Genomic DNA, 21,898 nt, shown 5'->3' with positions numbered 1-21,898 from the left:
GTTTCCTCGCCCTCTTTCGTGTATGTTGGTCAGGTATTCCTTTTGCCTACTCTCGCGTCGTGCTCTCTCACTCCCGCATTTTGTCCTCGGAACTTGTAATTTCGACCACGGCGCAGCAGTTCATGTTGAACCACGTATCGTGTACGTAACTAACGCCCTCGGGAAGAAAACGCAAAAAGCTAAGTGCACAAGTGTTGAAGTGACATTTTTATTGAAACAAAGAGTGAAGGTACGGATTTTCAGCCAGAGTTTAAGTGAATTGAACAAAACGAATTTGAATTTCAATCCTCCCTTATTGAATATGTGCAACCAAAAACAAATTTAGGGTAGACAACGAAGTTTTGAAATATTGATTTAGCTTGTGTGGTTGGTTTTGGTTAATTCCCCTTGACTACGACGCCATATTCTTTTGCAGTATGAAATCACAGCGCTCATGGTGAGAAATGCCTGACAACTAGGGACAACTTCCGAGTGGCTCCCTCTTGCTGTGGAACGAGGGCGTTAGCCATGTAAACAAATAACGAGTGATTATAAATTATATTCATAAATAGTTCATGAAGTCACTTTTAATATTTATCGAATTATGCCTGTACCTTGAACGAATATGGCGAATAATCGCTTCTGTTGTGCGGTAGAATCCTGCTTACGGTTTGAGTGAGATTAGTAGAGGAAAGTAGAACAGAAAAATAGGTGCATCAATTGACGTACCACAAACGTTCGATTGATGGGTTGACAAATTCTGTGTTAACCGCTCTAGAAGGATTAAAACTAGAACTTCTCCAGGTTTTCAGTCATGATAACTGCATTGCTTTATATCAAAGTTGTGCGAAAACACTCCATTGATAAACTAATAATTGCTTAATATAAAATAAAAACTTCCTCTCAATCTGTGGTGGAACCAATATCGTACAAATCTCTGTAAAACGAAATTGACAAATCAGAAATTCAACTACTTGAAATGAACAAATAGAACATTTAGAAAGGTATGACTGAATTTTCTCTTAAGCCTAATTTATTCGGTGCGTGTAGGCATACAAGACGATCTAGTCAGTTACTGCAGTGCAGCTACTCACACCGTGTGAACCAGCCGTATGGCACCCGCCATGTTTTGGTGCCAACATCTCACACGTCAGAAGTATTTGTTTTCTTCAAAACAGCGATCCGCGTTGACGGCAGTGAGCATCGTTTACTAGTTTAGGGGAGAGTCAAAGAACAGCTGATTTTCAGTCGGAGTGAACGTTTTCAAAATTAAAATTATGAATGAAAATTAGTATTCTGTTTAAATTAAAAACATTTTTGTTCGCAGGTGGGGAAAAAGTCTCACACGAAAAGTGTTTATGAAGACAACTTTATATTATAGAGAAAAAAATCAGTAACAATGTTGGAATTGTATGACCATATGGATGAATGAAAGTCAGAAATACGTGTTTCTAATAATTAAATAACATAATGTGAAAATTTTCATTCAAATTTTAAAATTTGAAAACCGGCTCCGTGTCTTCTAATCTGGTAGAGATTACACTAACGATTTTGGGACCCAAATTATGGCTCTAACTTGAAGTCGCCACCAGGCGTCGACGTCATCGCGAATTACCAATTTACCACCATCTGACATATCGTGATGTCGATGATGAACTTTTACAGCAGAGGGATAGTGAGATATGCGATGACGGTAGGTAGAGTGAGATAGCGATAATCGTGCCATACACCTGGTGTGAACACATCATGCCACAAAAGGTCCATTTATACGTTGCTAGTAGCTGACTTGACAGTGAGCAGCTACTGGGCCGGTAAACTCGCTTGACGATTCGTTGACTCGGCTTGTCCGTCCACACCGGCCATAGGGCATCCATATACTAATACCAGGGGATGGTAACTTCAAGCAAGAAAGTGGGGCCGACTCGAGATTGCTTTTATGTAAACAGTGAACTTTTTTTACACTCTAAAAATTGCACCGACTTGCACTGACAACTGAATGATATTGTCAATTTGTGCGAGATGCCTCAAAATAGCTGGAAATAAATATTGTTTATATACAGTAATTTACATTTAATGCGACGTTTAGATTATTGTCCAGACCTGTTATGTGACACGTTTAATTGGACATTTTTGTAAACATCGAATTCGGGGTCCAAATTCTGGCGCCACATTAAAGTTGCCACCAGACGTAGACACTGTACCACTCGCATCGCCAATATTCAATTACAAGCCAAAATCGCCTCCAAAGCGACACTGAGTGGTGCCTCGGCATGTCGTATTAAATTTAAATTACTGTATTATATTGTTATTTATGTTCGCATCAAAGCAACGAACATATATTTATTTTCCACTTGCAATAGTATTAACGATGATTGGGTGGATGAATATACGACTTATACATGCATCTAGTACGACTATTGTCATGCGTATATACAATTTACTACAGACAACCAAAAAACGAATGGCGGAAAACGTTCTTGATTATTATAATAATTATTATAGATGAAACTGAAAGTTAAAGTTGTTTTTTTTTCATTTTTAACTTTTAAGAACGAAAGATTATCTATTAGCCGGTCTTTTGCGTTCTGATAAACATAGTGACAAAAATAAATTAGTTCAACTTCGTCATTCAATTGCACTTAACTCAAAACTGTAAACATGAGATTATGAACTTGACAAACCAAGCTGCCAAGTATGCCAACCCAGCAAACATTAAATCGTATAACTATCTTATATAAAGCATCGAATATCTAAAATTTGGGGTGTATATGATGCGCCCAAATAGCATATACGGTAAGTTACCTCTAATTCTCGACATACCGAGGCACTACTCAGTGTCGCATTAGAGTTGATTGGCCTGTAATTGAACATTCACGATGATAGTGGTACAACGTCGACATCTGGTGGCGACTTTCATTCTGGGGCCATACTTTGGGTACCAAACTCGATGTTTACAAAATATCCAATTAGAGATGAAAATGTCCAATTATTTGTGTCCCATTACAGGTCCGTCCAATTAACTAAATGTCGAATTAGAGGTAACTTACTGTACATGCAAGGTTATTAGGCAATACCTAATAACATAACAAGTCTATTGTCATACGAATATATGATTTATCACAGCCATAAAAAAATGGCGGAAAATATTAAAGTAAAATGTTTGGCCCGGGGAATCACCATTTTTGTATGTATATAGAACCTTTATAAACATTTATGTTTGTACAAATAGGAATTAATCAATTGACTTTTAGGGATATAAATGTTGATATGAGTGGTGGCGACGGTTATAAAATTGCTCCGATAGGATTTGAACTCCGGTTGTTTGGATTATCAAGCCGCAGTTATCTCATACGGCTATCTGAAATATGATTTTAGGGCAATTAAAGCTCTTACATATGATACGAAAAAGTTGCAATCGGATACGTCATACTTGATTGTATATTGTGCTTTAGTGGAAATATCGCAAAATTTATATAGAAATGATTAGAAAGTTCAGTACTACATGTTTCAAGTAATCAAATAACATGAAGTAAAAAATTTCATTCATATTTTAACAATTTAAAACTGCCTTCGGGCCTGCTCAGCAAATATTAAATCGTAAAAAATTCGAGGGGTTGTATCCGAGACACGACCGCTTAGAACGTAGGACTATGCAATCTTTTTTTCTTTTAAAATTTGATGGTTCATCATTTCTAATATTATTTGCGAATACGTCGAAATTTAATAAATAACTCTTTAGTAAAAAGTTCCGGGGACCCTGAAAAGGTTTAATGGCTTGCCTAGTTTTGTAGAATCATTTTGAGAAGCAACGATCATTTTTTGCCTTTGCGAGAACAATACACTAATTGGTCATATGTCGCAATTTTTTTCTTTATATCAATGCACGCATTGCACTGAATATCAACGAGAGGCATCTTCCGTGCATCGCCATCAAAGACGAATGAACTGTTTGACTTTCAAGTGTCTATAATTCAAAAGAAAAAGACGGGTGGGTAATGTCGGGGACATATCCGGAGTGACGTAGGACTATACAAAGGGGACAGCTTTTGTTAAATATATATTTTAAATATATTGTTTTATTTTCTTCTACTACGTGAATACCTACCCACCCAATGTTGGTGGTTCTGAAAAGAACCTTTGGCGTTGTGTTTTTGCGTTTGTTTATGAAGGCTCACCACCTAGCCCCGTACATGGAATACATGTTTACATTGTCTTTGATCCCATGTACGTACATCACGACCATTTGTTTTAGAAAGCATTGAACTGTATTTCCCTTAACTCTTTTTTGGAAGGTTTAATGGCCCTGAAAAGCGCCTTGTTTTATGGAATGGTTCCAATTTAGAAAACTTAGTACTCGTGGTTTTGAAAAAAAAACCATTTCGAACGCCCTCGATGCCGCCTTGTTCTGGATTTGCCACCAAAGCAGTTTGTATAAAGAACAAACTTTTTTCTTCTGCTACCTGATGCCGTTTTGCGATTGCGTTTGCCACTCGCCCCTCGCTGCAACTGCCTGTTGTCTTGATGTCCACCGAACCGAATGTGTTCTGTTCCGAATGCGGGTTTTCTTATCGTCGCGAGCAGCTTTGCCAGCTAACTCGATCACTTCGGCGGCCGAAACTATATAACGCCGGCTAGGTGGACTGGTGCACTGGTACTAACGCGCTCGGCCTAGCTACCCTTGCGGGGAACTCCAGATCAACACGGTTCGAGCGGGATTTTGCCTTTCCCTTCACTTTTCCTCCTTTGCCATATCCAGCATGGCTGTTTGTGTTGGTTTGTTGATGTGTTGTGATGCGAACCGATGTGGTGTACGGTTTGAATGAGAATGATCGTTATGTGTGAGACTGCGACCAATGTTTCGTTCATATTTTTTCTTTTTCCTTTCCAATCGTGTTTCATTCTATTTCGCTGCTGCTCTGGTTAACCGTTTTGGTCGGTACGATTTGAGGAGCACAAAATGGACCAATCAAAAATGGGCACATAGTGCATTTGGACAATGCTTGATATTTCACAATTATTCATTTATTTATCTCATGAAAAATGAAATGTTATTCGTTATGATAAATGCGTAGATATATTTCCTATCAATTGATGCAAAAACCTTTGCGATCTATTGACAAATGCTCGAGTTATAAGCGTTCCAAATCTTGCATTTTTTCCTACTTGTTCAGTGCCTAGATTTCCATTTCACCCCCTATATCTTCCCTTTAGACGTAGTCCTACGTCAAAAGAAGAAGTGCATCGTCGTTCAACAAGCATCAAACACGTCTAACACATCTAACAGATGCACACAGTTGCAGTGCTAAAAATGAAACATCGCGAGAATGACCATTTATGAAAAATCGTTTCTCGACTCTCGGTCAAAACCGTCAACAAAGTTTCTCTAAGTTTCTGTGTTTCGCGCAACGAAAACAAGCAACATACAAAAAACCAAACATCGATGTTTAGGAGCGACCTATAATCATTAGCACTCTTCTCTTTTTTCGCCTTCTATGCCATGACTCGGATGGTTGTGTTAATTGCAATGCTAGATGCATTTCAAGTGAAATATTCGCTAGCGTTCACAGCTTGAGGGGAAACATAAAATACAAAACGAGCAGAATAAGCGACCTTTGTTGTTTCGGGTACATAAAGATTCTGAGAATTTTCCTCAGAGGAGATGCAATACTTATACGCTAGCGACAGCTAGCGCATCATATACATGCAATTTATATTAATCATACTTGTATGTTTGTGAATATAATCCTCAAAATAAAATCATTACACTAAACCTTCGTTTCAAACTACTTATACAGTAACCAAATCACGCAATAAACATCAAGAATTGCTGGGAATCTCTTATCAATATTTGTTCAAATTTAAAAAGGTGCTGAACTCCAGTTTTGTTGACATCATTTATGCATTCAATTAAATCGTACGATTAATCATATAATATATAAACATAAACATTCCCACCTTTCATCCTTCATTAAACACCTCGTAGTAGAAATCTGTCAGTATGCATACACTCTCCTACGAAAGATAGTGGAAAAAAATATATTCATCGATGTAAACAAGCGAAGTTCCACTGCCGTGCTAATACACTGCATTTGACAGCGTCAAACATGTCCGGGTCGCAAATGCAATTTGCGGCCACTGTCACTTGCGAGAGCTGCCAAACTCTCAACTGGTGTAAATCAAGGCGCTTAACATAGTACCAGGTGGGTGAAAATGTGAAAACCACTCTACAGCCATGAATTTACAGGATGACATTAACACACTTCTAAAATAAAAACAGGAAGTGGGTTATATCTATGGTATAACCGCAAGGGTGACGTAGGACTATCGTTGATTTAGAGATCATTTGTATGAAGTTGAATCTGAATTCATTCTGAATGAATGAATATTTGGAGAACTTCGAAAACGAGAGCGTTACGTTGGAGGCACAAGGTTTTATGCATCCAATATTGGATACGGCAATATCCTACTGATGGGGAAGAATAATCTTCAGAAGCTATCCTGTTGATTGCGATTGATTGAAAAATCACAAAACCTAATGTATTTGGTCACAGTGTTACATGGATAGAAAACATTAAAATAAACTCTTTCATATGAATGTAATTTTAAATTCCCAGAGGAACTGGCAGATTATTTTCAGTAACGATTAAATATTTCCACATTTTCCTCGATACTGGAAGCCCTTCTTCTTCTTGAATGGCGTTAACGTTCTCTGTGGAACTTTTGCCGTCTCAACGAATGCATTAACTAGCGTCATTTATTAATACTTAGTTGAGATTTCTTAAGCCAAATAATAACACGCCTTCAATGTATTCCGAGGGGCAAGCTCTAGAATACGCGTGACCACAGTGCAAGTCGAAGGAAATTTCTCTGACGAAAAATCCTCCGGCCAGAACGGGAATCTAACCCGAACACCCGGCATGATAATGTGAGACGCTAACCACTCGGCCACGGGTGCACGATACTGGAAGCCCACCAGTGGTTAATGCTAACTCGATAACCATCTGTTAATAGCACTTGATTGAAACATATTTGGTCACAGTGTTACATGGATAGAAAACATTCAAATAAACTCTTTCACATGAATGAGATCTTCCCGGGGAACTATTTGTAGCATCACTCTCCTCCTGATGGATTCCCTTCTGGCCTAAGGTGCACAAACAGGCTCTTGGTGACACCGTTCATCCGCGCTTTCCTGATAAATGAAGAGCTTCACCACAACAGCGACAACATGCTCCAATCGCTGTTCAATTAGAACTGAGTGGATTTCCGAGCGGCGCTCGCTTATATACCGATTGGTGATTTCAATAGCCTATTTTGAAAGCAAATTTAAGACTATTGAAACAAGTTTTTGGATCAAAAAGTAACAAGTATAGAACGCGTAGACATTTTATCTTTCGAATGAAGTGTTTATCATACCATTTCGTTCAGTTGTTTAGGAGCTATTAACACTCAAAATCTCGGTCTCCGGAGTAACGCTTTCGTTTTCGAAACTTTGATTTTACACCCCGGTATAGAAATGAAAGACGTAGTCCTACGTCAAAAATAATTAATGAAAGTTTACTTTTCTATTTCGAATATGTATTCTATGTAATATTGAACTGGAATATTGTCTGATGATGATTTTATATTATAATGGCGAGTTTTTGTAAATGTTGTGTGTTGTGTCGCCATATAGCCAAATGGTTAAGAGAGCGTCGTGTTTTAAGTAATCGAATGACTTAAGAATCTCCATTCAAATTTATGGATTGCAAAACTACCTTCTTTAAATTTTCCCGAATTTGACGATTGTTTCGAGTTAAATATGATTAGCGAATGGGCGCACCTTGTTACGTAGATCTGCCTTGAGCTCACCGAGAAAATTGATAGTTTGGCAATGACAGCTAAATTTGCGACACATCTTGACTCGCGGATCATATCCTCTTGGCCGGGGCCTGGTTCACACAGTGTGAGCTGCTGACAAGAAACTAGATACTACAGCATTGGCTTACCAGGGATGCCAGATGATTTTTAAAATGTACATCAAATAGTCAGAAACAGGAATCAGGTCCGAATTTGACAGATGATTGATCCGAAATCGACTTCTCTATTGGCAGTTTTCGTCTCAGGTTTTAAGTTGCATTTATCATTACACAATTTTATCGCGAAATACACGATGACCGTGTATAAAAATATTTCGTGCTCAATTTCTTCGAACTGGAGGTACTATCCGAAAAAAGCATTTGGATTTGGGCCAGGAATTGGATGAAAAAAAAAGGAGTAACAAATACAATATTGAAGGAACTCTACAATGATGATTCCCTAGAGTACTGAGCAGTGTTGAGAAAAACACCTAAATAAGGTGAAACATTATTGGTTTCGTTGCTCCAAAATACAACGCCAAGATACCTGCAAGAGTGAAATTGATAAACGGTATTGATGTGCCTTCCTTCTGGAATATCGTTCGCAGGAGGAATAAATATGCATCAAAAACTAAAATAATGAATGAAAATGTACTTTTTCAAATCGAATATGTATTCTGTTTCTTAGAACAATACTTTTTTTTTGCATGTTGTGAGTGAATTTTGAATGAAAATTGTGCCTGATAATGATTCTATAGTAGAGATTCTCAAGAAAACTATGTCAAAAAGAAAACGTGCCCGCCAGCGTGCAAAGCAAAATAACAACGATTTCGTTTAGAAACTATGAGGGTTTTATTTGTTTTTCCAATAATTATCAAATCTATAAATATCTTCGCATATTTTCAAATATCTCAAAAATAGAGACATTTCTTTACGTTTGGCATCCCTGATTCGAGCGCTAAATTCTATTTTTGACGTTTTGAGGGATGCGAGTGGGAGTAAATTCAAAAAACTTTGAAGTAGCTCGCACGTCGGATCACACATGACAATAACTGGCATGATGTGTTTACACGGTGTGAGTAGCTGCACTGCAGTAACTGACTAGACTTACTCGTATGTTTACTCGCACCGTCTGAACCCGGCTTTAGTGTCTTGTGTGATTCGGCGTGCGAGCTACTTCGAAGTTTTTTGATCTTATTCGCATCCCTCAAAACGTCAAAAACTGCATTAAGCGCAAAGTACGTAGAATAAGAAGGTAGGCTCCTCCCTACTTGGTTCAAGTGGTGGTAGGCAAAGAAAAAAAGCAAAAAATTGTAATAAACCATCGATCGAATTCATACAAATTCGAACATTTTTTAATTTTTTAAAATTGTACCACAAGATCTACCTTAAAATATATTTCGAAATGATGAAATAGCAGTCTACTTAATCATTTTAAAATTTAAAACAGTAAAATTATCGCACCTGTATCATAAAAATAATGCAAAAACCGATGCACAAATGTGAGGAGAGGTTATGTCGAAGCAGTGTCGTTCCCGCAAATTGATAATATGATGAAAGATTAAGCCTCACACTGCTGTTTTTTCTCTTTTATTAAAGCATCGTTCGAATATTCATGCGAAAATTGGCAATAGGAAACATCGGTATGGTTTCCAGTAGCAGCTTCACCAGATTCTTTGGTAATGTTAGATATGCTACGAATGGTAGCGGAACGTTTTGGAAGATCCATGGAGCGAATGTATGGGATAGCTGGAAACATCTTCGATTAGTTTATCTCATCACAATTTATATAAAACACACTTAACTTCAGTACGAAGATGTCTTCTTTGCTGATTGTTGGTTAAAACAGTATCCCCAAAAGATAAACAATGGTCGGAAAACGGTGAAAAGTTATCCGGCTTTCTTCAAAACTTTCGGTTCTGCTACTATTCAAAATTATTCGCGTCGCATTGCGGCATCGCGCGTTAACGCGAATTAATAAAATCAAATTAATGCACAAAAAAACATAATTTGACAAAAAAAAACATACTGTTGGGACCATGACTCCAGGCCAGTGAAGAGGAATCCGTGCCGTTGAAGATGCCGAAGTTTTCTTACTCCCCTGCATCGTGGAGGGGAAGGAACAAGGATTTTCTTGACTGATCCATCGTTTAGATACTAAATCTTGAAAAATAGTTCGGCATCTTTAAAGTAGCAAAAAAGCGCTATTACTCTCGCTGAATCGTCGCTCAAAACATCTCGTATTCTCCCGCTGATTTCATGTAGATTTCACAGATCATCATATTTAGGGTAACCACACAGGACCGGTCCTCAGTCTGGACAGGATTCGTTGTGCTCATTCTTTTCTCGTCGTTGAACCTAACAGTCGAGGTGGGTGCGAAAAGAGTTGGTAAACCACAACTTCACGCCATCCAGCGGCACTTCCCGAGTGAAAAACGGTCCAGTGTGACCGATTCCGGCAAATCGGTCGGCCGCTTCATTTCCTGCGATGTCGTTGTTTCCGGGGACCTACATGAGCACAGTGTCGGGCAAAAGGTACAAAGGCCTGGAAGATGAAATTGTGGTTGCCTAGAAGATGCCGGCCATTTCGGCCGAGAACAGATGTCCGCGAGATTCTTGCTAGAAATCAGACTATTATTATTATCGCTTACCCCAAATCCAACTTCTGATGGTCCTTTTGAGCCGCCCGAATATTTGATCTCGTGGAGACGGTATTTTTCTGTTATGATGGCCTTGAAATATTCTAGCAGACCGGTCGAACTCGCCCCGGCTCGGAAGTTGTTCCTGATATCGTTCTCGATGAGAACATTTGGGAACCTACTGTCGTTCGCACCAAACCAGGATTGTTTTGTCACCGGGGGAAGGTTGGAATTCGCCACCCGCTGCAGGATCGTGTTGCTATGAGCGGTCAGGTGGGTATCCTCCCTATCGCTGGTTTTCGACGAAAAACTGACAGTCCTGGCTACGATCGTCGAATCTATGATTAGATTGAAAGGATGTACTCCAATTTCAGCGCAGACAGAGGCAGCTGGTGTTGATGGCAGGAGGCCGGAGACAGTCCGCAGTGCCTTGTTATAGATGGTTGCCAGCAGTGTTGCCACATTTGAATTCGTACCAGAGGGGTTAAAAATCTTTCTCATCTGTAATTTTTTTCCAAAAATATGTACCATCGAAAATATTGGTTGTAGAAAAAAATTTTATTTGATGAGCTTGAAAAAATACTCATTTATTTACTACAATTACTCAATTTACATTTGCAAGTCATTTTTGTGTTCGATGATGCTTATACATCAGTTTTTTGTATCTAGACTGCATACTATCTTTCATAAAAATTTTAAGAGCTGCCACCACCGAATTCGAAGCTTATTTTTGTTCTAATAATATTCAGAAAAAAAAATCTCTCGAAAGTTGCTGAGTAGTGAGGTATAGTGAGAACGTTACAACATGGCATCGTTGCGCCGAAAATGCGAGCGAACCGTCAATTCTTTTCAGGCATCCAATTTTTGTTCCACCAATTCTGCAAATGCTCTTCTTCTGAAACTGTGATGTCCTTACACAGTAGTTTTACTTTCAGGATACAGAATTCATTCTCCAGATTTTGTATATTTGTATTCCCATCGTAGAACAGTGAAAACGCCTTAAACACATTTTTTTCTGAATTACGAATTCTTTAGTTCTTTTTGGGCTATTGGATGTATAGATATATGTGCACCCGTGGTCGAGTGGCTAGCGTCTCACATCATACCGGATGTTCGGGTTCGATTCCCGATCTGGCCGGGGATTTTTCGTCAAATAAATTTCCTTCGACTTGCACTGTGGTCACACGTGTTCTAGAGCTTGCCTCTCGGAATACACTCAGGGCGTTATTTGATTATTGACATATTTCAGTCGGCTTTAACCTTTCAGGTCATTCGCCGAATACACTCAGGGCGTGTTATTTGGCTTTAGAAATCTCAACTAGGTATTAATTAATTACCCTAATTATCGCATACGTTGAGACGGCTAATGTGCGATTCACATAGAACGTTACGGAAAAAACGTCTACGTTCCGTCAACGTCTCAACCAATTCATACATGCAGTCAATGCTTGCACCAGCACCGTCACGTCAAATTTCAAACGAATGATTTATTCAATGTTATTCATGGTGTCGCCATCTACAACAGTTTTGAATTGCAATGCCCTCTTTCAAATCAGCATGCCTAGAATCAGTCCTAAATTTAGAAAAATTCAGTGAAAATCATTGAACTATATTTTTTAATGTTGGAAACCTGTAGTCCCGACCCTTTTTTAACAATAATAACATATAGACTGTTTTTCTCAGCTAGTCGTGAATTGATTTTGACTGAGAAATTTGAAACTGGGAGATATGTTGGCATAAATAATGCAGCCAAAATCAAAACAAAAGCCGAGACACAAAGTCCAGACAAAAACCCAACGAGCCGTCCGTCTCCGTCAATTATTCTTTTCTACAAATTCTGCTGGTCGTTTTCGTTGAACGTATGCTGACGGGTCGTAACGTTGCCGGTGTATGTGAATGTTTTCATATGAATTGCATGGTAGAATAACTGACGTAACGGACGTGAACGTAACGTGGATGTTGTATGTGAATCGCACTTAAAGTTCCACAGGGAACGTTAACGCCATTCAAGAAGATGTATAGGTATATATATCCCTCAAAAATGCTCAAGTTAGTCAGGGATTTTCTCACATGCATAACTAGCACACAAAACCAGTGAATGATATGTACCTTAATGTTGCTTTGTTCAAATGTAAGAAATTTCACATGTGGAAAAAATCTGTACCAATCTGTACTCTACCGTACAGAATCTGTACCTTTCCAGATAAATCTGTACATATGGCCAGAGTTTTTGGGAGCCTGTCTGCAGTAGAGATGGGCAAATCAGCTCATCATGGTGAGCGGCTCAGAGCCGTTCAGCTCATACAAGTGAGCTGCTCATTTGGAACAGCTCTTCAACTCAATTGATTTTGCAGTTGTCCACACAATTGCATAACTACCATGGGACATTTTATAGTGTGCATTTTCTGAATAGACGGAAAGCAGAAAAATAAACGAATTTAATTTGTAATTGTACACAAACTAAAACTAATATTAATTCTAATAATATAATATACAACAAATATTGAATGCTGAAATCCAACATAGAAGATGCTCAGAATATGCTGAACTTAAAAAACAGAAGAGCCAGCAGTAGCCAAATAAAATGCCTTCAGAATAATTGGCCGAGACAACGTTTTTTGATAAAACTACCGAGATATTATTTTTGCATCCAAGGATATAAAAATAAATCCACTAATAGGTGCAATGAGAAATAATTCTTCGGGATGACAAAGGTAACAAAAGGACCATTATCAATCATCAGAGTTTATGCCGGGTGGTTTTCTGATTTTGACGTAGGATTACGTCTTTCGGGAACATATTGGGGTACAAATTGAAAATCGAAAATCGAGCGCACCGTGAAAATTGTCCAATTTGAAATGCTTATTGCTCAGTCATTTCATGATGGATTGATGAGATTTTTGCGTCAATCAATTTCGGCACTACATAACATTTTTTTACATTGAATAAAATAATATATGTCATGAAACTTACTATCGAACAATTGAAAAATTTCAACCCCTATCCTAACGGAAATAGCCACTTCTGATTGGTCGAAATTGACGACATATGCGGCGGGTCCCTAACAGAGACATCAAAACCAAGCTGCCTGAGGGAAATCGGCAATGCAAACACATGAAAGTAGGGGGAGCTTTTGTTCCCATCGAAATGTATTCCCTAACAGAGATTTCAAATCCAAGGTGTCTGGGGGAAATCAGCATGTAAATACCCTCGTGGTCGATAGTTTAACTAACGACGCGCACAAATGGATAGTGCTAATTGTAACTAGCGTGGACATTGCTGATTGCATACGTGCTGGCGAATAAGTTGGGAGTGATGAACGAGTGTTTTTTTTATTATTTTCGTTCCAATAAGAAACTTTCGAAGAATGATATTTCAATGAACTGAATAGAATTTATGCTTGATAGAATATAAATAAAATTTAAATTTGGAACTTTTATGTTGGTTGCTTCGTGAAATTTCATATCAATGACCGATCATGTATTGTGAAACTTTTAGCACAACTGTAAGTGTAAAATTGTACATGGTAGATATTGTGTTAACATGACTTGAAATATCAAACGATTTTTTTCCCCCAAGGAAAGTTCATGCGACGAGCAAAATTGGAAAAATGAAGGAGTATTCGAAAAAGTGATTTCACATATGCTCTACATATCGTATTGGGTGCTGTTAGCCCAATTGAAATTCGCATTGAGGCATGTAGCATCGTGTTCCGTTAGGGTTAAAGCGAAAAGGAAATGGGTTGAATAAACAGTCAGAAAATAAAAAATTATAAATTAAATTACCTTTTCCAATTCAAATATATTTTCTCCATACTAAAGTAACTCTTGTCTTTTGGTGAGAAAACTTGTGTTCGATAATGATTATGACCAGACAAAACAGACCTAAATCATTATCGAAGAGTTTAACAATGTAATTCTTCAAACATATCCAAAATCAGCATGCAGCAGATAGCCTAACGGAATCCTACGTCAACTATGCGGTCGTGTCTTGGACACAACTCTCCTGTGACTTTTTTTTGATTCAGCACGCGGAAATAAATTTATGTGTTTCCACAATCATGTTTAAATAACAATATAATTCAGTAATTTCATTTGCAAACATATAATAATTTTATTATCTTGTTCGGCGAGGTAAAAAAAGTTTAATGAAGTAACGAACGATTGAATATCTTCAAAACAAAAACCTTTTTCCTATCTGGCATCTCTGCTTAAGCTAAAGAACGAAGAGGGACACACGAAAACAAACTGACGTCATATCATAAAGCGCGAGAGACGAAAAATTCTTTCGCGTCTCACAATTCACACTCTCTGCAGCTTTTGCGCTCCACAGCTATGCAGCTCTTCAATTCAACAGCTCAGCAGCTCAGCTGCTCATCAGCTCAACAGCTCAGCAGCTCAGCAGCTCATCAGCTCAACAGCTCAGCAGCTCATCAGCTCAACAGCTCAGCAGCTCATCAGCTCAACAGCTCAGCAGCTCATCAGCTCAGCTGCTCATCAGCTCAGCAGCTCATCAGCTCATCAGCTCAACAGCTCTCCAGCTCCGCAATGAGCTGATGAGCTGCGTTGTTTTGATTGTGAGCCGATCCGAATCCGCTCACTATGATGAAGCGATTCGAATGAACAGCTCATGAGCGGATGGCACATCTCTAGTCTGCAGCCAAACACATCAGCTCGAGGCCATAGGTGAGGCGGCTGCTGATGATAGCTTTGGCGGAGTTGTGAACTTGGCAATGGTCGCAGAGCAGATGGAAAGGTCCATGTGAGACTAAGCTGTGACCGGTCCTCAGTCTGGACAGGATTCGTTGTGCTCATTCTTTTCTCGTCGTTGAACCTAACAGTCGAGCCCTTGATTTTTGATCCCTTAATTTGTGATCCACAACTTCACGTCATCCAGCGGCCCTTTCCGAGTGAAAAACAGTCCAATGTGACCGATTCCGGCGAATCGGTCGGCCGCTTCATTCCCTGCGTTGCCGTTGTGTCCGGGGACCTACATGAGCACAGTGTCGGGCAATAGGTACTTCCTGATGGCCTGTACCCATGGATGTTTGGACCTGGTCGCAGATTGCATCAATGGTGCTCGCCGAATCGGAGACGACCAACAACGGCTTGGAAGATGAAATTGTGGTTGCCTCGAAGATGCCGGCCATCTCGGCCGAAAAGACCTGGCAGATGTCCGCGAGTTTCTTGCTGGAAATCAGACTATTATTACTATCGCTTACTCCAAATCCAACTCCTGACGGTACTTTTGAGCTGTCCGAATATCTACCAATAATAATAATGTACCAATCTGTACCAATCTGTACTCTACCGTACAGCATCTGTACCTTTCCAGATAAATTTGTACGTGTGGCAACACTGGTTGCCAGAGTTTTTTGGAGCTTGTCTGCAGCCAACTCCCTCAGGCAGAACCTGGAACAGACTATTTATGGCGACGAGGAAGATTGTGCCGGCAAGAACAGAACCTTTCAATCACAATTCAAACGATTAGTATCGTGGTCCGTTATTTTTATGTTAACCCTTATCAAAGAATCAACTGTTTTGAGTAGCATGTCAATGCTGATTGCGGATAAATAATTATATTTCACCCTTAATTTGGTTTTGCAGCATTCAAAAAGAAGCAGCAGGATGGCCAGTCAGTCGGCGGATGTGCAGATTAAAACGGAAGGAACCGAGATCCAATCGTATCTGGAATCGTTCAACAAGGAAATCGACGAGGGTGACGGAGAAAACACCCCCGATGGCGACGAAGGAGATGAGGAGGAGGGCGGATGTTACTTCGTGGATCAGTGCGGTAATTATTACTATCAGGCTAGTAAGGACTCGGAACCGGTGCTGACTACGGCACCACCTGACGCGGAAATCGAGGAAGTTGAGGAGGAGTATGATGAGGAAGTGGAGACCGTCCCTGTCGAAGCCAAACTTGAGTCCGATACGAAGGAAGTGGGATATGTTCTGATTGTTCAGGGAGATGACAGCAAGGAGGACGTCGAGGGTATTGATGAGGAAAATATTGAAGAAGAAAACGTTTATGATTTCGAGGAAGCGGAGGGCAGCGGAACGGATTTAAAGCCACATGTCAGCAAACCATCCAGAACCAAAACTCAGACCTCTGGAGGACTCTCGCATATGTGTAATTATTGCAACTACACCACAAATAAACGGTTTCTGTTGGCACGTCATATGAAATCCCATTCAGAGGATCGGCCGCATAAATGTTCTGTTTGTGAGCGAGGATTCAAAACGATTGCATCGTTGCAGAACCACGTCAATACCCACACTGGTACAAAACCTCATCATTGCAAGCATTGTGATAGCAATTTCACCACATCCGGTGAGCTGGTGCGACACGTGCGTTATCGCCACACACATGAAAAGCCGCATAAATGTCCGGAATGCGATTACGCAAGTGTCGAGCTGAGTAAACTTAAGCGTCACATTCGTTGTCACACGGGAGAGCGACCCTATCAGTGTCCGCATTGTACCTACGCATCGCCAGATACGTTCAAACTGAAGCGCCATCTGCGGATACATACAGGAGAGAAACCGTATGAATGTGACGTTTGTCATGCCCGATTTACTCAGTCAAACTCGCTAAAGGCTCACAAAATGATTCATCAAGGTAAGTGTTCGGAATGCAATATGAAGAGCTCACGACAAAGTATACAATTATGTTCTTTCAGTTGGAGACAAGCCAGTTTTCCACTGTGAACTGTGTCCCACCACGTGTGGGCGGAAGACAGACCTTCGCATTCATGTGCAGAAACTGCACACGGCACTCGAAAAGCCGCTCAAATGTCGGCGTTGCAACAAAACATATCCAGATCGGTATACCTATAAAATGCACACCAAAACTCACGAAGGTGAGAAATGTTACAAGTGCGATCTTTGTCCCTACGCATCCATCTCGGCACGTCATCTTGAGTCGCACATACTGGTTCATACCGACCAGAAACCATATCAATGCGACATTTGCGACCAATCTTTCCGTCAGAAGCAACTGCTGAGGCGTCACGCCAATCTGTATCATAACCCAGACTACATTATCCCAGCACCAAAGGTAAAAACGCACAAATGTCCCAGCTGTCCGCGTTCCTTCAGACACAAAGGAAATCTCATCCGACATATGGCTTTGCATGATCCCGATTCGTCGGCCCGGGAGCAACAGATAGCTCTGAAGGAAGGACGTCAGAAACGATTGAATATAAGCGTGCAGGAAGGTGAAGGGGACAGTGACGAAGAGGGAGAAGAACAAGGCATGGTAACAGTTCAAGGGGAAGATGGGCAGTATGTTGTGCTAGAGGTGATTCAGCTGCAGGATGAAGACGAGCAAAAGTCGGCGGCCAAGAAGCGGAAAACCGATGAAGAATGTCCAGAAGAATCAGAGCAGGAAGAGGAGGAACCGGAAACTGGTGACGAAGAAGAAGAAGAAGAGGAGTTCATACTGAATGAGGGTAAACGTTACTTGTGTTTTATTTTTGTATTCTCTGGTTATATTTTACGTCTTTTCTAGACTTCACGGAAGAAATGTTAATATCGACCCTTCAGTCCCCATCCAGGCGTGGGCGCTTCAACAGCACAACAGTTTCGCAGTCTAAAGCCGCGTCTAAAGATATGACTAACTGTTTTGGTTTTGACGTAAGTGCTTTGATGTGGCATTTCATTTTGGAGCCTCATTATTATTTTTTTTCAAGGAAGAGGAAGGGGACGAGGATAGCGGCGCGGAAAACAAAGAAACCATCACTTTGCTACGCTAAGTTAGCTAATTTAATACTTTTAAAGTATTTGAATAAGTTGAAATTCAGCTAAACCGTTTATATCTTGCGAACTGAAGACATCTCTAGTCTCCAAAATATACACAGCACATCAGTTTGCACGGCTGCATATGATTTGCTGACTTATTTGAGTCTTGCTCTGATGGTTGTGTTCAGAGAAGTTTATCCTGTACAAAATTTAGATTAAGTTGATTATCTTTTAGTGGAAGATAGTTTTAAGCTACTGTATATTTCTTATACACATTCGGTTAGTTCAACTATCACTCGGTTCTTATGAAACTAAACAATACTAACGGATTATGCGTCGCTCTAATTTTATTCATATCACCTCCGTTCACGCTTGCCTTCTGAGCATTTTAATTCATGTTCCTCAATTTCTCTGTAGAGATAAATGTTACATTCCATAGGATAATACCCGATTATGGTGTGTTTGAATTGATTCCATCCGTGTACAACTTCTGGGGTTTATCGGCGAAACATTTGTTCAAGTGGTTTACGACAGCTATTGGTCGACATCAATGTTTTTCTATAGAAACCGTTTCGCAGAGATCGAAACAAACGGTGAAAGGTCCGGGCTACACTCTGTCCAACTTCTATAAGACCACCCTGATTCTATTTCTTTAGAACACAAACAGTTAGAATTTCAACAAGATACATTTCTACATTGTTGAATGCTTAGAATAAAGTATATTTAACGTTAATTACGTTCAAAACAGCTAAATTCAGCTGAACGGATTTCTCGATATTTCTCCATGTTTCTGAAATTGCAACCTTGAGCTCTTCAATCGTGGTGTACCGCATTCCCTCACTGTAGATTCTTCGTACAAGGATCCCCCTAATATTTTCAACAGGATTCAAGTCTGGAGAGCAAGTCCCAAAAAATTAGTTTTTGGTCCTTATTTCGATGCTTAGTTTCCTTGCTGGTATGGATAGTAGCATTGTTTTGCTGTAATGTGAATTTTTTGTGACGATATCCACGCAAAAAAGGTAGGGGAGAGAATTCCAGAACATATATGTAATCCTTGAATGATGTGGAAGCTATCTTGGTTACTAAAAGGCATCCATCTTAGCAATCCCTTGGTTCTAATAATTTCCCGTTTATCCCGGCCAGAGTGCTTCGATTTACTCTTCTTCTTACCGTATCCTTAAGGATTCACCAAATAATTGAGCACTACTTGATGGGATCGTCCAATCCGACGAGCATTCTCTCTGATACCAACATTTCTTGATGTAATGCGTCGATTTGTACTTCTCTCTCACTTTTCCCTTCGGCATTTTCGGCAGATTTGTTCATCAAAACAACTGCAACAATGGAGAATGTAACTGGTCTTATAGAAACTTGACACATGAAAAATACAAAAACTTTCGTTTACGCTCAGCGCTTGCACACACACACAAATATGAAAATCTTGCTGTGTATGGTAGTCACCAATACATACACACTTGAACATAAATTGAAGCATTGTTCGTTTACAATGACACAAATCAGCAAGATCGTCACCTGGTCGTATAGAAGTTGGACTAAGCGTATACCGTGAATGCACCAAAACTTCTCAACCAAGATCCCTCTATTTTTGTGCACTTGTTCAAAAATGTGTGTGGTCTTGCGTTGTCATGATGTCATGAAACAACCCCTGTTTTATTGATCAATTTTGTTCGTTTTTTCTTAATAATTTCGTCTAATCTATCCAGCTGTGAACAGTAGAACTCTAAATTAATCGTTGGACCATGTGGTAACAGCTTATAATGGACGACTTACTTACACTTACTTACACACACGTCAATTTGGAGTTGTCTGTGGCGGTTCGCCGTGCTTACTCCATGAGGTTTTGCGAATTTCTATATGTTGGAGCAGTCTCTCGAATCGTTAGCCTCACAATCTTAAAAAAAACATTTCCCTTTTGCTAATCTCTATTACGGTCACTTTACACAACCTCGATTAAAGGTTGAATACATGAATTCATTGAGAAACTCCCGAAAATTGCCCCTATAATTGTAAAACCATACGGGTACATCACCAAATAATGCGAACCATGTCAGGGATGTATGGTCGAGGAGTTCGACAAACTATCTGTCGCTATCGAAGCCTGTGATTCACCAGAGCATCCTACACATTATTTTGGCCTTACGGTGTCTTAGCAGGACGATGGCACAGTGTACCGTTATTTCTCAAGCAACTCGTGGGATGTAGATAATACGTACAAAAATCGAACAGAAGAGCGGAAGGAGCGAGCAAAAGCAAAACATTATTCGTTAGAGTCGTTCCACCACTCGGTGAACGCTTCGCATGCATCCATCATGCGCACTATCGTACACCTCATACGCAGGTGACGGGACTGTTATACTCCATGAAAGGCAGAACTTCAGTGGCCCTTACAAGGCTTACATGACCTCTTCACGCTCCAGTACCTCTTACACTAAGGTTTTACTCCTGCTTGATCAAATACTAGAATTGATGGAAGTAGTGGCACAATGTATTCAACCCATCATTCAAGCTCAGCCCTTAATAGTGTCAAAAATGACATCGCCAACGTCTACTCGCATAGCTATTTTATCTCACGATAGTCATCGCTAACGGGTTGGTTCGCTAGACTTGTACCACTAGCGGGGACACCTTGTTCGATCGGGAAATTTTAACTCTCTGGAATCGGTACTTGTGCAATCGTTCGAGAGCCATGTTCCGATGGAAACTGCTAACATTTTTTCCTCGGTATATTTATGTTACCTATGTGTGTATTGGGATAATAATTGTCAACATCTGGATACGAAAATAGTTCTTCACTAAAATTTATCATTATCGGCAAGTCATATTTAACTGAGGATAGTCAGGGGACTATGAAGAAATTCGCCTTCGTGTTCAATTGGAAATGAGTTTTGGCTTCTTCCGGGAGTTTCCCCGCCAACATGACTCAACAGTCGTTCGGGCGTTTAGGTGCTTTCTCACTCTACGACTCGACTTTCTCATTTCATTCTTTCCCGTCAAATGGACTTGATTGAAGTGACTGTTAGAGGTGAATGTTTGCTTGAATATTTAATGTCAAATAATATTAACATTTGTAAACAAGGAAACGACCCAACATTTGTTATCTCTATTAGACAAGAAGTTTTTGATCTAACACTCTGCAGTTCTAAACTATCAGATAAGATAAAAAATTGGCATGTGTCAAATGAAGATTCTCTATCTGATCATGAGCATATAATGTTTAATTATAATTCTGGTGATCTTTTCATCGAACAATTCAGAGATCCGAGAAAAACTAATTGGGATCATTTCAAACTTCAGGAGAAAATTGTGATATCAGTGGAAATTATTTCTTCCACTGAACAGCTTGAAATAGTTTCATCAGAATTTGAAACCAATATTAAATCCACCTTTGAAGAAAACCGTCCACTGAAGCAAAAAACTTCAAGTATGGATGCATCTTGGTGAAACAAAAAAAGTCACAGGAGGGTTGTGTCCAAGACACGATCGCATAGTTGACGTAGGATTCCGTTAGATTCCGTCTGCTGCATGCTCATTTTGGATATGTTTGAAGAATTACATTGTTAAACTCTTCGATAATGATTTAGGTCCGTTTTGTCTGGTTGTTAAGTATTGTTTGTTCACTCCACCAGTGTCCATAATCGAGTGATAATGATAGAAGGATGGTGATCAGTCATTAGATGGT

The 21,898-nt window shown here is 39.7% G+C and overlaps 1 protein-coding gene across 3 annotated transcripts; it reads left to right on the top strand.

Annotated features, from left to right (window-relative positions):
- LOC129768736 (transcriptional repressor CTCF-like) lies at positions 1-18,542 on the top strand. Of its 3 annotated transcripts, none has more exons than XM_055770584.1 (6): positions 1-229; positions 15,774-15,953; positions 16,063-17,077; positions 17,139-17,909; positions 17,969-18,093; positions 18,150-18,542. In XM_055770584.1, the coding sequence occupies exons 3-6, from the start codon at positions 16,084-16,086 to the stop codon at positions 18,210-18,212; spliced, it is 1,953 nt and encodes a 650-aa protein (XP_055626559.1). In that variant the 5' UTR covers positions 1-229; positions 15,774-15,953; positions 16,063-16,083; the 3' UTR covers positions 18,213-18,542. The 3 variants fall into 3 exon arrangements, with proteins under 3 accessions (XP_055626559.1, XP_055626557.1, XP_055626558.1); XM_055770583.1 differs by lacking the exon at positions 1-229 and adding an exon at positions 14,971-15,697; XM_055770582.1 differs by lacking the exon at positions 15,774-15,953 and having other exon boundaries at positions 3-229; positions 18,150-18,541.
- The last annotated feature ends 3,356 nt before the right edge of the window (positions 18,543-21,898 follow it).

The sequence above is a fragment of the Toxorhynchites rutilus genome, chromosome 2 (genome assembly GCF_029784135.1).
Source record: "Toxorhynchites rutilus septentrionalis strain SRP chromosome 2, ASM2978413v1, whole genome shotgun sequence".
NCBI lineage: Eukaryota > Metazoa > Arthropoda > Insecta > Diptera > Culicidae > Toxorhynchites > Toxorhynchites rutilus.
Note: the sequence above shows the minus strand (reverse complement) of the source record. Positions and strands in the feature narration are given on the sequence as shown.

Coding starts and splice junctions, on each gene's coding strand:
- LOC129768736 (XM_055770582.1), top strand. CDS start 23: ATGTTGGTCAGGTATTCCTTTTGCCTACTCTCGCGTCGTGCTCTCTCA. Junction 17,078..17,138: donor TCACAAAATGATTCATCAAG/GTAAGTGTTCGG, acceptor ATGTTCTTTCAG/TTGGAGACAAGCCAGTTTTC. Junction 17,910..17,968: donor GGAGTTCATACTGAATGAGG/GTAAACGTTACT, acceptor CGTCTTTTCTAG/ACTTCACGGAAGAAATGTTA.